Below are 16969 nucleotides of genomic sequence, written 5' to 3' on the forward strand. Positions count from 1 at the left end.
GACGGTGCAAAGACAAAATATTGTAACTTTGAAAATTAAGGCATTCTCTCACATTCACACAACTTATTGATTTTCAAGAAAAGTAGCTTCAACAAAAATTTCGTTCTATGTTGTTTATGATTGTGTTGGATACATTTGTATAATTGTATTGATCAAAGATGTTCCTCTGTGGACATCATGGGGTAATCTCAACATAAGGTGATTCAAACTTTTCCTTTAAACTATTTACCCAAAAAAAAAATAACATTTAAAAAAACTATTCCTTTTCCGTCAAAGAGTATTTTTTTTAGGTAAAACTGAATTGTAGGGGTACAACAAAAATTGTTGGGAAATAGATAGCAATTTTTATTTTAAATTGTGGCCTACGACCCTTTGCATCAATGTTTTAGGCCGTTAGGGTATAGATAGCCATTTTTTAGATAGTTTCTTTTCACACCCTCCACACTTGTTTCATATTATATAATCCGAAATGTCATAGAGTGCACGAAAAACTAGTAGGATGAGTTTTTTTATTTTATTTTGAGGCTTGTACCCCTTTTTCCGACAACTAAGATTTACTAATAGTCTTGTCAAAAAAAGATTTATTAATAATGTCTAACAATAACGTTATCATTTATCACATACAAACTCTACCCATCTTCTATGAAGAGTTGCAGAGAACATACACAAACATATGCTCGACAACTCGACTAGAAAATACAAAAGTATAACATTCTTATAAAGCTAGTTTTTGAGTGTAGTAGTACAATACACCAATACAACACCTAGCCTACTAATACACCAGGCAGAGATGCAATGCAACCAATACAGGAGCTAGATATCATGTGTTGGACAAGAGATGTAAATAAATTAAAAAGTTAGAATGAACACCACCATATGAAAACTAGCTCTTCCACCCACTACCAAACCTGCTAAATTTGTTCTACCAGCAATGCCTCAACCTTATCTTTGCTTTCTCACCACTTCAGCAGTTTTATTGGAGGCCTACAGCCCTTGCATGATCGAGTTGAGTTGGCCCTAACCATAAACATGACATCAATTCTGTTTGGCAATTAGTTGTCCCAAACTTCATTCCCTTTTTTCTCACAAAATGTCATGTTGAAGTTTACCGATTCTTAATTAAGTGCGTTTTTGGTATGACAGTAGATTGAAAAAAATTATGGTGACACCGTGATTGAAAGTGTAAATTTTTAATAAAATTCCAGCGACCCACCGCGGTACCAAATTTGTTAGGCTTCATTGAGAGAAAATAGAACAGTTGTTCTAGGTTCTTGTCAAATGATAGTATTATTTTTTTGTAATCAAATGTAGTTAGTGAACAAGCATAGTTTAGCAAATAAAATACGATTAAACTATCAAAATTGAATTGCCTTGGTTCCGAATCAAGTATTACTGCCAGACTAAGTACCAAACAATAATGCCACAACAAAGTCCCAAAGAAATAAGAAACCAACAATATGTCTGAATGCATTATGTAGAAACATACGAGGTCAGTTTGCATCCCCACCATGTACCACTCATTTTGAATTTGGTCCCTTTCCATGTGTCAAGTTGTTGGACTTGTCCTTTCCGGAGGGTCATGCTACTCATAGCATTCTCTTTTTCCAAAAACCTTTCTTCAAATGTGGGCACATTCATAACTAACATCCACATCTTGCATGAGCAATTGGGATGCCTACCTAGATAGTAGATAGATCGATTTCAAATAAATATCAAACATGACCATATAATAATAATATATACCTTTCTGTTTAGTGTAGTCAGCTATCAACAACTTCTTGAACTATTGCTGTCTAAAATAATTTATGTGGTCTTACCGTTTTTTATTTCTTTGACTTAGAAGCTGTAATTAACTAGCTTTTGAATTGTATTATACAATACGTGTATTAGTGATCCATGCTAATTAGCAAAGATATCGTAGAAGATTGCAAAGTGTGAGGAAAGAAGAATGACGAAAAAAAATTTGTACCTTATTTTCAGAGGTGACTTTTTTTTCTTCTTCCATTATCTAACACATGTTATTAGGACTTTTGACTACACTCCAAATTCTCTCCACGACTTACGTCAACTGAATCCCTTATGTGACTATCTTCTATTTGATAGTGAAACATTTGTTGTTTTGCCACCATTATTGAGCGACTTTATAAATTGAACTCAAGTTCTTTTTTTAGGAAGAATTTTGTTGCCAACTCTCAAATCATAGTGTCAGTAAAACTTTTTCTTATTTAATAGATAGACTATACCTATGGAAGATTGATATTTCTTACTATTATAAATTTCTTAATGGAAGGTGAGGGTTAGATCTACACTCCTATCATAATAGTAACAATTACTAACCGTGTATCAATCGTTAAAAAAAATTACACCCCGTTCACTATTATAAGCAAAAAATCAACATTTTAGGTTCATTCAATTAATGATATATATGATATTTATTATAGATCACATAAATCATTTAATGAATGTTCTTTTTTTAGGAAGAATTTTGTTGCCAACTCTCAAATCATAGTGTCAGTAAAACTTTTTCTTATTTAATAGATAGACTATACCTATGGAAGATTGATATTTCTTACTATTATAAATTTCTTAATGGAAGGTGAGGGTTAGATCTACACTCCTATCATAATAGTAACAATTACTAACCGTGTATCAATCGTTAAAAAAAATTACACCCCGTTCACTATTATAAGCAAAAAATCAACATTTTAGGTTCATTCAATTAATGATATATATGATATTTATTATAGATCACATAAATCATTTAATGAATGAATCTAAAATGTTTATTTTTGTTTATAATAATGACCGGAAGGTGTATTATTAAAGTCTTAAGAGAAGTACCAGAGACATAAACTATTTGAAGTTATTTTTGAACAAAAAAATTTCACTTCACACAATTACAAGCCATGACAAATCCGTTGTGGCCACCTAACTTTGCATGCAACCTTCTCAAAGTAAAACCCAGTTGGGCTGGTTTGCATTTGAAGATACACATAGCTAGTAAATAGGTGGTACAATGAAAGTAAGTGGTAACATTATTGTTTAATTACGCTGTACCAAAATAAAGTAATGGTTAAAATCCAAATTGACATTAAAATGGTAGAAAGGAATAAATTTATGGTGAGGATTGTTGTTAAGTAATAAAAACTCTGTATCGTTGCTTCTCTTTTTTGCACTTGACTTTTGTGGTTACCCTACCATATTGTGTAATTGACAAACTAGAAGAAATATCTCATTGCAATACTTAATTTCGTGGCCTAGCTCTATATATTTGTTGCTCCATACAGATAGTAGAGAAGTACTGCAATAAGAATATTATAATTATTATTGTCGAAAGTGGAGCAAGCAATGCTTTGAAATGTTCAACAAAATGTGGCAATTTTAAATCATTCCACGGTAACAAATGAACATGATCCTCTACAATGATCTTTACAATGCAGTCGGTTAGAAAAAATAGATTATGATAGAAGGAAGTTATCTCTTCTAATTCAGTTTTGTGATTAAAATATTTGTGCTAGTTGGTGATAAACAAGTAGCTAGGTGGATGATCAGGCACAAATTTCTAATCAAAGTCGTTGAGCTAATATACATCCGTGTACAAAACTATTAATACAAAACATATTAATCTAATTATACAAGTATATCCAATAATCCAGTTTAGTGATAATTAACACAAGTAGGTTGGGTTAGGGGGTCAACATGGCTTAAAAAAATCATGCAAATCTTGTATTGTAGGCTATCTAAGTATACAAATTAAAGCATAACCAACTTTGTAGGCCATTTAGGTACAAAACCTATGATTTTTGTCTTTTGCTTGTAAGTGAATTTTAATCCGTAGCCTAATTTGCAGGATTCAAATAAGCATTGTGTACATTATGTATATATCCTAATTAAGTAAGCATCCATTTTACTTTTTGATTTCCTTCTTAGGTTTCATTTCTTTTTTATATACATTTTTTCCCCAAGTAGAAATGGAGATAGCACTTGTGAAAAAGTGATGTTTGCATTGTTTTTTGACTTTTTTCTCTAGCAGTCTGATATTTTTATTGGAAACAAGAAGTGAAAATTAAATCTCAACAAGTAGCTAGTAGTTAGGAGGTTTTGGTAACTTGATCATTCTTTATTATTGCTTTTGTCTTATTTCATCTTCCCACCAAAACACGAAAGAACAAGAACCATAATTCACGTTACTCCAATTTACGGAGAGAATATATATGGTATGGAAGAAAAAGTCACTTTATTAAGAGTTGAGAGAAAAAACAAAAGAATAAAAAGGAAAGAATGAAGGAATAAGGAGGAATGTCACTTTTGAGTTTTCACTTTTAGTTTTTTTCAGAAAGAAAAGGACTCTTAATCTTTTATAAATTGATACTAATTTTAATTATAGGGTAAAATATGCTTTTCATCCCTGTAATTATAGGCCATTTGAATTTTCGTCCCTGAGCTTACTAATCCTCCCATTTCGTCCCTGTAAAAGTTAATCACTTGAAATTTCGTCCCTCGCCCCTTTTAATCACTGCCACGTCAACAAATTACCAAAATGGCATGGGAAATGACGAAAATACCCCTGGCTTATTTTTTTTTTGTTTTTTTTCCTTCAAAATTTTATTCCCAGCTTTTTCCCGAATTTTTTTTTACGATTTTTTCTCCGAAAAATTTCAGTTTTTTCAGTTTTAATTTTAACATTTTTTTTCCGAAATTTTTTATGATTTTTAATTATTTTTTCAGATTTTTTTAATTTAAAAAAAGAATTTTCAAAATTTTGAAATTTTTTTTAAGGAAAAAAAATAAGTCAGGGGTATTTTCGTCATTTCACATGCCATTTTGGTAATTTGCTGACGTGGCAGTGATTAAAAGGGGCGAGGGACGAAATTTCAAGTGATTAACTTTTACAGGGACGAAATGGGAGGATTAGTAAGCTCAGGGACGAAAATTCAAATGGCCTATAATTACAGGGACGAAAAGCATATTTTACCCTTAATTATATTTTAGGGACGTTCACATTCAAATAGGTCCACGAAAATCACAAGTCTATTAATTTGATTTAGGGGTTCTTTTAACCATGTTATCATGCAAAATATCAAATGGGTGATTTATGTCGAGAAATTTAACTCCTCATCTTTAGCGACGTCACTTCTTGGATTTACAAAGCTTGGACCAAATTGCGTCATTGCAATGTTGATGTTCAACACCCTAAAATTCTGTCATGAATTGTTATGCCTTATGATTTACCATTGCTTTGCCTTGTGTTTATATTCGGTGTTTATCTCTTAACAAATTAAACGCATCCTTAAGGAATACACACTTTTTATCCCTTGGACCAATTTATCGGTGGCGTGTGTATATCTATAATCACATTGCATTTTCATGTATCCTTATTTATTAATTTTGTTAGGTATGTAACAATTTAACCTTATATTTTTCCGCTCATTTGCTGTATTAGGTTAGCAGTAATTTAACCTAATAAATTCCATCTAAAAAAATGCATCGCACCAATTTCATTCCAATTCTCTTGCCTTTTTTTTGTACACTTATTTAATTCTAAAAAATGCATCGCACCAATTTCATTCCTATCCTGTTGGCTATATCCTTATTCGTATGTCAATCCCTTTACAATAAACCTATGCGGGGCACGGGTCAAATATCTAGTGATAGTGAAAAATTATCAATAGCTAATTTGATACAATTATTATTATTCTCTTTTTTATTTTGGTGTAAATTGTATATTTTTACACGCAATTGCAAAGACTAATATCTGGAGACAGATTCCCTCAAAAAAATATCCCGAGTCAGATAAATATAGAATGACTCATAAAACTCTTCTTCTATATATTTAACATTGTTACATTATGAGGTCTCTTTAAGTGCTCTTCAATTTTATTTTTAAGGGAAGTGCTCTTCAATATTATTTTTTAACGACAAATTACCTAATATACTATTTTTATAAAAAAAAACTAATATAAGGATATATAAAAAATAAAAAAGAATATCCATTGGAAATATCAATCCCAATATTTATTTATTTATTCATTTTATTGATAATATTTATTTATTTTTATTAAAATATCAATTAGTATGTACTATATCAGTGTATTTTTTTTGTTGAAGGAATCTCTCAATTACTTCATCCGTCCCATCATCCGTCCCAAATTATTGTATATTTTTTTTTGTGGTGGTCGGGGTTTGAACCCCGAACCTTGCATATATTATACATTGTCCATACCAACCGAGTTAAGAGACAAATTATTGTATATTTAAAAAGTCTCAAAGATTTGATTAAATAAAATCGATGGTTGAGATTTGGTGTCATCGAATCTGTTACACCTGGTGTCAACGAATCCTGTCTTTTTATTAAATTACCTAATACACTACACTACCAAAAAAAAATTACCTAATACACTATTTTGATATAAAAAAATAATATAAGGATATATATAAAAATAAAATAAAAAAGAATATCCACTGTGGAAATCTCAATCCCAATATTTATTTAATTTTATCTTTTTTGACAATATTTTTTTATTTTTATTAAAATATCAATTAATATATACATATCAGTATATGTATATGTGTATATATATATATATATATATATTTGAAGAATCCCAATATTTATTTAATTTTATCTTTTTTGACAATATTTTTTTATTTTTATTAAAATATCAATTAATATATACATATCAGTATATGTATATGTGTATATATATATATATATATATATATTTGAAGGAATCTCAATTATTCCCCGTCTCAAATTATAGTAAATGTTAACGAGTGTATTCTCGTGAGTTTAACTCAGTTGATAGGGACAATGCATAATATGTGCAAGGTTTGGGGTTCAAACCCTGGCCACCACACAAAAAAATGTTAACGAGTGTTCCAGAGGAACTCTTTAAGGATAGTAAATATTTATGAAAATATGTATAATCAATGCATTAGAAATTGAAATATTTGATTATTTTTTTAAAATAATTTTTTATTTTAGAATGTTTTTTTTTACAAATTTATTTTAGAATGTTTAAAAGTGTCATTGGAACACTCATTAACAAAATCCGAATTTAAAAAGTCTCAAATCTCAATGATTTTGAATTTATTACTTTCTTTTTAATCATACTCATACTTTATTTTTGTCAAAAAAAAAAATCATACTCATACTTTATATTTCTAAAAATAAGATGTTGGAAATTAATGTATCATAATCCTACTTTCTATGTGAAAAATGGTTAAAAGCACCACTTTCAATCAAATACTTCTATATTTGTTTGTTTTGTTTTAAGACTTCTATATCTGTTTGTTAACAGGGGCCCTTATTAATTTGTTCACATACTTTTATATTTAATTTCAATATTCTTAATGACATTTATTAACATTTTATGGTTTTAGTTCATTAAACTCTCATATTTAATAATTTGAAGAAAAGATTAATTTTTATCCAACGATGGTGTAATGTTTTACACATGCTGAAAATCACATCATATTGTCACTCTCAAAATCAGTTTCCTAAAATATTTACATGATAGTATGATTTAGTTAGATGTATGTATATAACAAAAGCGTTTTTTTTTTATACTCATAAAGACATTATATTTTAAAAAAAGGAACATACTTAGTTATTTTCCAATAATATCTAGTTTAAAAAATTTATTAAACAGAAAAAGAAACCATATATTTTAAATTATTTTTTTGAAGACCATATATTTTAAACTTTTTTTTTAAGACCATATATATTAAACTTTATTATTATACAGAAAAAGAAACCATATACTAGTATTTTACAAAAAAATAAAATAAAAAGTATAGTAGTGTAATAGCAAAATCGAATTCCAACCACTCTGTACCGAACCCAATAATATAAATTTCCGACCTTCATCTCTTCTCTGGATGTCACTATCTTATTTTTCCCTCATTCAGTTTAAGTTTAATTACACAGAGAAAAAAAGAGATTAGTACTATTAATCAACCTTTCAACTATTTCCAACAACGTCGACGCGCCAATTTTAACCTCTTTCTTTAATCTTAATCATTCTTTAATTAAACCATTAACCAAACTTCTTTATTCTTCTCCTTCTTCTTCTTCTTGAAACATTCTTCATTCTTTCAAATTCCCAACTTAACTGTTATTACCGTTAGTTAGTTTGTTACAATCAAAAGCTTCACCAAATGCATCGGTTCCCGTCGCCGGCGAAAAACTCGCCGGCGGTTTGATGGAACCACTGCCGTTTATATATCTCTCAGTCTTCGCCATTCCAATGGACTTCGTTCTTCGTTTCAACCTTTCACTCGTCATCGTCGTTTTCCAGGTATAAACAAACTCTGCTACTTCAACACTTTTTTTTATATAACTTTTTTCTTACTTTGTTTTTTGTTTAATCAACGTTGTTCTAGCTTTTATGGATTATTAATTTTTTTTGTGCGTAATTTGCTGAATTATTGCTTGTTTAGTAATTTTTAGCTGAAGATTCTAAAATTATTATTATTATTATTAATTAACATTCTATTTTTGAATGCAATCTTGTGTATTTATTTATTTTTAAATTTCTGAAGGGGAAATTTTATTAATAATAGAGTGACACTAATGACCAAATTACAGAGACTCGAACTCGGTCTCAAAATTAAACTCTAACCACTAAGCTGACACCTCTTTGACGAATGCAATCTTATATTTCTTTTACCTCTTTGTGAAGATTGGAATGGAATTCAATAACTTCAATGTAATTTTGCGTGTGTCCCCGTGAGTTTAGCTCAGTTGGTAAGGACAATGCATAATATATGCAAGGTCTGGGGTTCGGACACCACCAAAAAATGTAATTTTGCGTGTTTTATAATAAATAAGATAAGATGAGAAAGCGTAATATAAATCATCGTGATTTTCCCGCCTAAAAGTCATTTAATTTGGACCCCAATTGTTTTAGAATGTTTAATGATTTGGCTGAAGGCTCATTCATGAGCTAAAAAATAGGAAGATATTAAGTATAATTAATTATAATGATAATGATTAAAGATTTCATAGCTTCTTATAAAAATTTGCTATTTTGATACTCATTAATCAAAGGCAAAATTTTAGAAGCTTGGTTTAATTTTTATATTTATATAAATGATAGTACATTACTTATTGCTTGTGACAGTATAGGTAGACAATATGGTTTCTAATGTTGGATCTCTACTGTTAAAAACCTTATTTCAGACTGTATTGATATTGGCATGGTTGGAAGCCTACAATGCGAAGGTGGAAGAACGAAGATTTCAGTCGGGTGGATTGGAAGGGAGGGTTGAGAAAGTTGCCTCACACTCTTGCATACATGATCAGATACTTGAACAGAGAAAGCGACCTGGTCGCCAGGTGTATTCGGTTACCCCACAAGTTTATGAGCCTGGTAGATCGAAGCCGCTTCAGCATAAAGCTAGGGCGTTACTTGGTGTTTCAACATCATCAAAGCCCTCAAAGGATGAAAAGAAACCTATTAGGATATATCTAAGTTATGATGCTGTTGGTCTCTCTCCTGACAGGGATTGTCAAAATGTTGGTGACATGGTTAAGGCGAGTGTTTAGTATGAATAGAAAAATAATAATCTAGAGTTTATATGTTTAACCTTAACATTGGTATTCTCTCTCATATGTATGTACTATAATTAATCATCAATCTTATCTTGCGCGAACAGCTTGGGGACCCTCCGATTACTTCTCTTCCTGGTTTGCCTTATTGTAACCCTCTTGCTAATCCTCCAATCCTTGGTGATTGTTGGTATAACTGCACTTCTGAAGATATACCAGGAGAGGATAAAAAACATCGCCTTCGTAAGGTAAATTTGTTTATTTAATTTTGATTTGTTTCATTATGTCAATAATATAAACTAGACTAGTGTTGCTATAATTGTTTCATTAGGTCAATAATATAAACTGGACTAGTGTTGCTATAACGATCTGTCTATATGATGAGTCCATTGGAAGGCTTGGACCACTATGTAATGCGGGTCTATAGTAGGTGGCTTATCTTGTTGGTTTCATGACTCATACATAAACTTCAAATCTGTGGAGACAATTACAACTATTGCATCAAGGCTCCACTTGATTTGGTCAATAATTTATCTCTGTTGTCAATAGCGGCCGCGCCGACAGCTATAGCGGAAAAATCAGGACCACCGCACCAGGCCACGTCGGCGTGTGTCAAAAGTGTAAAGCGGCCAAAGCGAACCTATAAATAGTAAAAAAAACAACTTGTACTAGTTGTATATAATTGGTATTAGCCATTTTCGATTTTGCTATCCCTTTTATTTCATAATATGAACACTTCATGAAATTTTGAGTAATGTTTAAGGTATTTTAGTATTTATTTTTGAATAGTTTGGTATCTAGTATTAAATTTATTAGTGACCACACCACCGAAATAGCGCCCGCTACGCACCCCGCTCCCGCACCGCGCCAATTATTGAGTTGACCGCGCCGCGCCGCATTTCCGCATTGACAACAGATTTTATCCTAATGAAGTTTGGCGTTTTAATGCTATACTGATAATAGTTACAGTACTTCTATTTGCCTAAAGGTGGAATAGAGATATTTACTAATGGTAGAAACTTAATGCAGGCATTAGGTCAGACAGCTGAATGGTTTAGGAGAGCATTGGCTGTTGAGCCTGTCAATGGGAACTTGCGATTGAGTGGATATTCTGCATGTGGACAAGATGGTGGTGTGCAGATTCCTCGCGAATATGTTGAAGGCATGATTCATTTATTGCATTCCTTTTGTAGACAATTTTGTTCTTAACAAAACTAATGCTCAGAGTTGTAACTGATTTGTTCATCACTTCTTCAGAGGGAGTCTCTGATGCCGACTTAGTTCTTTTGGTTACTACAAGACCTGCTGCAATTTGGACCACACTTGCTTGGGCAGTGGCATGTGAACGAGATCAATGGGGACGTGCTATAGCTGGTAGGTTATCCTATAAAATATAGATGTGCTGTTTTAAATGTTTCTCTTTATCTAGCATTTGGAATACTTAAGTAGTTTAATTATTTATTTTCTGTGAAGGACATGTTAATGTCGCTCCTCGTCACTTGACAGCTGAAGAAGAGGCTTCGCTTTCAGCTACTCTGAAACACGAGGTTAGATTTGTTTATGTCTATAGGGGAATCAAGATTGGAAACATAGGTGGTTATTTTGTGGCGTTGTTCATGGTATGTAATCCTTTTCAGGTTATCCATGTTCTTGGTTTTGATCCTCATGCCTTCACTCATTTTAGAGATGAAAGGAAAAGACTTCGCAATAAGGTAAAGTTTATCCTTCCTGTTGTGAGATCCCTTTTTTTCACAATGGAAAAATATATTCTACTTAAATAACATCATAAATAGTTTTTTTTTTTTTTTTTTTTAAGAATACTTTGTTCCATGTTTAGGATTTTAACTTAGGGTTAATTATGTTTCTAGTCCCTATAAAATAGCGACCTTGTAAGTTTAGTCCCTACTTAATTTTAATAGCATTTTTAGTCCCTAATTTTGTTTTTCTGCATTGAGTATTAGTCCCTACTCAATTCAAATTTGTTTAATTTATGCTTAAACTCTTAAATTTTTGAACAATTTTTTGCAGACATGTTTAGAACATTACTAAAAGTTCGTCCGCAAAAAATTATCGCAAAATTTGATTTCTACATCCAGATTTTATTACTTTTTATCTTTAACTTTTGTCGTTTTAAAAAATTCATATTTAATTCATTTCATGTCAGAAAATTCTAAATTTTAGTAAACGAACCTTTCATAGTGTTCTAATCTTGTCTCAAAAAAATCGTTCAAAAATTTAGGAGTTTAAGGATAATTAATCAAACTTTGTTTTAGCAGGGACTAAAATTATAAGTAAATTTTTTTTTATAGGGACTAAAAATGCTATTAAAATTAAGTAGGGACTAAACTTACAAGGTCGCTATTTTATAGGGACTAGAAACATAATTAACCCTTTAACTTACTAAAGCATGACTAATTCCTCCTATCAAGATGTAAGAGCTTTTTGTTTGTTGTTCTCATTATTTTAGTTAGCTTTATAGGTCACTTAGACATAAAGTTTGAAATACATTAAAGTTGAGAACAATTCCTGTATGTATTTGTGGAGATACATATGATGATTCTGGTGAATGGTGTTTGGCTAAAATGTCTTTGACTTGTGTATTGAGGAATAGGGATAATGCAGGACATTTAGGAATTAGGAGAATATTGCAAAATTCCAGGCATTTAACTGAGTGACACATTTGTGTTATATCTTGTCCTATTTGTATAACTATTCTGCTTGTTTTTAACCACTCTTATTCGTATCAGGCATCTGTGTGCTCGCATTTAGGAAGCTCATCATTTCTTGTTTTTGCAGGTTACTGAACAAGTTATGGATGAAAAGATTGGGCGAGCAGTAACACGTGTGGTGCTACCACGTGTTGTCATGCATTCGCGGCATCATTATGCGGTATTTCCTCGAGAACATTTTTGTATGATTTCATTATCAGTTTTTTAATTTACATATTTGCAGTGTCCTTAGTGAAAAGCTTCAATTCAAAGAATTATTGATGAGTGATTTATTGCAGGCGTTCTCAGGAAATTTTACTGGTTTAGAGCTGGAAGATGGCGGCGAGAGTGGCACATCAGGTTTTTAATTTCATAACTTTTCTTTCTTGATATAAATAAATGCCTACCCCTCCCCCTCTCTGTTTTTAATGCCCCTTTCTCTATTTACAATTTTAGCACACAAAGCTCATGGAGTTCTTTTAGCAAAACCGCCGTCCCCACTTTTTTTGTTTGTTTGTAGTGATAATATCATAGTGCTTAGGTCCAACCCATACTTGTACCTAGACTAATGAATCCTGACTGTTGCAGTATGATGTTTATAAAGTATGCGCTATGTTAGTTTGATTGTTTAAAAGTTATATATTATAAGCAAAATGGGATAATGAAATAAATAATCACATACTTTTACTACCAACCAACATAAATGATCAACTAAGTTTGTTAATTGGCTTAATAGGCTCTCATTGGGAAAAAAGGCTTCTGATGAATGAGATCATGACTGGTTCAGTGGATACAAGATCCGTAGTTTCAAAAATGACACTAGCTCTCTTAGAGGATAGCGGATGGTACAAAGCCAATTATAGCATGGCAGACCGTCTTGATTGGGGACGCAACCAGGGTATTGAGTTTGTTACCTCCCCTTGCAATCTCTGGAAGGGAGCCTATCATTGCAACACAAAAGAGTTTTCAGGCTGTACGTATAACAGAGAAGCACAGGGTTACTGTCCCATTCAAACCTATAGCAGAGACCTTCCTCGGTGGGCTCAATATTTTCCACAAGCTAATAAAGGTACGTACTTTGATGTCTTCCTTTCCCAGATTTAAGGCAATGCTAATGTTGCTTTGACTAGATTCTTTGTAATAATTATGATTGACTGTCAAGTAATTGCAGTTTCTAAGCTGTTGTATTATGGTTTGTTTGTAACTGCTTATATTATTGACTTACCACAGGCAATTAATTTTTCTTCTTGTTGATGGTTTTTGTAAATGGTTCTTGATGCTTTATGACGGGCTGGTTGTATTGAATCTCACCTTTTGCTGGTTGTTTCAGGAGGACCATCTTTATTCGCTGATTATTGCACTTATTTAGTTGCATACACTGATGGTATATGTACAGACACCAACAGTGCACCTGATACAATGCTAGGTGAAGTCCGAGGAAGCAACTCTAGGTCAGTCTGTCACTTCCTACTTATAATCTATTCTGTGTTATGTTTTTATATAAAATGCCAAGGTGCAGAATTGTGAACTATCCCCATTCACTGCAGGTGTATGGCCTCATCATTAGTGCGCACAGGATTTGTACGAGGTTTTACGACCCAAGGAAATGGTTGTTATCAGCACAGGTGTATCAACAACACTTTAGAGGTATAGCTTAGATTTAGAGTGCCAATATAAGAGAAATGTTTCTGTTTCCAAAATGCTTTATATCATTTTATTCTTGCAACACTAGGTTGCCTTTTTTCGAATTTGATGATTTGAATTTCTAGAGCGACTTTTGTTTATTTCTTTAATTGTAAGTTACGTACGTGTGCACAAAATAAATCTGTCTCTTTGCTTGATAATACTCTGGTCCTCTTATTGCGAAAGTCATCTTTTTGACTGGCAATACTTTTTTTGGATGGCATGGAGCATGACACAATTCTATCTCAAAGATTGTGATTGAATGACAGTCTCATGGAACAATAATTTCTATTGACACTAAGGAATTGAAATTGAACTAAATTGAAACTAAGCAGGAAATAAGTTTATAGAGCATTTGTTTAAGTTTTTTTAAATCACTTTTGAATATTTATAGTGTGTATGTTTATGTTTTTGAAAAGAAAAAAAACGCAATCTGTGAAAACATAAATTTCTAATTATTTTGAATAACTATTTTATGTTGCCTCTTAAAGAGTTGTAAAATTGTCTCTTGTCTCTCTAAAACAAAAATCCATTTTATAACTGTAATCAAACAAAAATAACTTCTATACATAAAATTTCTAAATTATACTTTATTACACAACCTTAGGATTTTTTAAAGGCATAACAAGTGTCCCTTGTCAACCTCTCCCTACACGAGCTAATTGTTTAAGAAATATATAGGACACAAAATTAAATTTTATACTTCTTTAGCTTGTATTTGAATAGTTTATTACGCGTCTTGTTTTTCCCTCCATCATGGTAGTTGCTGAATGAAGCTCTGTGCTACATACAGGTTGCCGTGGATGGTATGTGGAGAATGTGTCCTCAAGCTGGCGGATCCATCCAGTTCCCGGGATTTCATGGTTATTATAATGTTATTTTGTTTCTCTTCCCAGTGAAGTTAAATTCCCAATTAATGGAAATCTTACTTTTCTTTATGATTTCAATAGGTGAATTAATCTGCCCTGCATATCATGAGCTTTGTAACACAGGCATGGTAGTTGACTCAGGGAGATGTCCCAGAGCATGTAATTTCAATGGAGATTGTGTTGATGGAAGGTGCCACTGCTTTCTTGGATTTCATGGTCATGATTGCAGTAGACGTGAGTCTTCATATTCCAAACTTATATTTTAATTTCAGAGTTCCTTTTGCTTCAGTTTTCCATCAGATTATTATTTTCAGTTTTGCCTTAATCAGTGCGTGTTCTCTTAACTTATTCCAGGTTCCTGCCCCAGCAATTGCACTGGCAATGGCTTATGTCTCAACAATGGAATATGTGAATGTAAAGCTGGTTACACTGGCATTGACTGTTCCACTGGTAAAGTTTTATTCTAGACTATGTATTCCTTAAAATACTATTTCAATGTAATCTATATAGATGGGTCCGTTTATCGGTCCCGATCTTTGCCCCATTATTCTGTGTTTTTACCTTCTTTGTGGGTTTCTGGTGGGAGGGAGTCATTAGTTTCTTACCTTTGCATTATACTTTTAAAATATCCTGTAGTTAAAAATAACAACTGTCCTGATCATAATTTATTGGTTTGTTCTGATATCACACGCAGCTGTTTGTGATGAGCAATGCGGCCTTCATGGTGGGGTTTGTGATAATGGAATTTGCAAATTCCGCTGTTCTGACTATGGGAAATACACTTGCCAGAACAGCTCCACTCTCCTCTCAACTCTTTCAGTTTGCAAAAATGTGCTAGGGAATGATGTTTCTGGGCAGCATTGTGCACCGAGAGAACATAGCATGCTGCTTAAGCTAGAAGAAGTGGTTGTCATGCCCAACTACCACCGATTGTTCCCTGGTGGCGCTAGGAAATTTTTCAATATATTTGGCAACACCTTATGTGAAGAGGCAGCTAAACGGCTTGCTTGCTGGGTAAACATTTCTTTCCATGTCAAATTTATTTTTTAGATTTTTCTTTTTCCTTTATTATATTTATTTTTATTCAAACTCGACTTGAAATTTCTATTCGTTGCATTGACCTTCTAATCTGATAAAACAACAGTACAAATCAAATTTAGTTGGTTTTAAGATAATATATTACATGATTGTTCCATTACCCATGAGAAAATCCCGACTTCTCAAGATGCTATTACTGATTCTGTCACTACTACTTGAGGATGCTCGAAATATAAAACTACAATTATCTTTTTGAAGGAGAAATTACAATTTTCCAAGTTCACAACACACCAATGAACACTTTCCCCTAATTTGTTGAAATTGCGCACACCTGTCGTCAGTTTTTTTTTTCTTTCTTTAGCATAAGTGGTAATGTTGACTATTTGTCTGAAGTGCTTGGTACTTAATTTCCAGATCTCAATCCAGAAGTGTGACGGAGACAACAGACTACGAGTATGTCATTCTGCATGTCAGTCGTATAATCTAGCGTGTGGAGCTTCACTGGACTGCAGTGACCAAACCATTTTCAGCAGCAAGGGGGAGGGTCGGTGTACCGGTTTTGGTGAGAAGCAATCGTCATGGTTTAATCGATTTAGAAGCAGTTTTTCTTTGAGAAATAGTTACTCAAATGAAATATTAGTTAGAAGCAGGCAGCTTTAACTTCAATTATATTTTCTCTTTTTGGGGTAGGAGGGGTTGGGTTGTAACTTTCAGAGTGTTATTATAGGGAAAAATAGCGGCATACATCAATCATAGGTTTAGGGATTGCTTACACATCCAAAATTGGTAGCAAAAAAGTGAGATGAGGAGGCTACATTTTTCCCTTTCAAAGAGAGCCTTTTGTATAGAAAAGTAGGAGTATTTGGAAGTGGTTGGTAGATGAGGTGAAGGAAGAAAAAATGAAAGAATGGAGGAAGATGACATGTTAGAGCTTTGGCCGAAGGCCATCATAGAGGAAAGAAACATTTCTATGCTTCATTCCTTTTTTTTTTTTGTTCTATCTATGCTATGCTTCATTATTCTTGCTGTATATATTGATGTCTTTTTTATTTTTCGTTAGTTCATGGTTTTAATTTGTTGTGATTTTGTTTATGATTTGATCTGGTGTTTTCCTCACT

General features: G+C 32.3%; 1 protein-coding gene across 1 annotated transcript; it reads left to right on the forward strand.

Annotated features, from left to right (window-relative positions):
- The first annotated feature begins 7883 nt into the window (after positions 1-7883).
- On the forward strand, positions 7884-16910 carry LOC146951918 (uncharacterized). Its single transcript, XM_085756543.1, has 17 exons — positions 7884-8300; positions 9185-9538; positions 9661-9801; positions 10583-10715; positions 10811-10927; positions 11027-11100; positions 11191-11265; positions 12350-12442; positions 12561-12621; positions 12998-13330; positions 13592-13712; positions 13809-13908; positions 14738-14807; positions 14895-15047; positions 15168-15263; positions 15508-15827; positions 16266-16910. Exons 1-17 carry the CDS (start codon positions 8205-8207, stop codon positions 16509-16511), a joined length of 2583 nt encoding a protein of 860 aa, XP_085612669.1. The 5' UTR covers positions 7884-8204; the 3' UTR covers positions 16512-16910.
- The last annotated feature ends 59 nt before the right edge of the window (positions 16911-16969 follow it).

This window comes from Medicago sativa, chromosome 1, assembly GCF_051527215.1.
Source record: "Medicago sativa cultivar Bolivia chromosome 1, Bolivia_mono, whole genome shotgun sequence".
Taxonomy (NCBI): domain Eukaryota; kingdom Viridiplantae; phylum Streptophyta; class Magnoliopsida; order Fabales; family Fabaceae; genus Medicago; species Medicago sativa.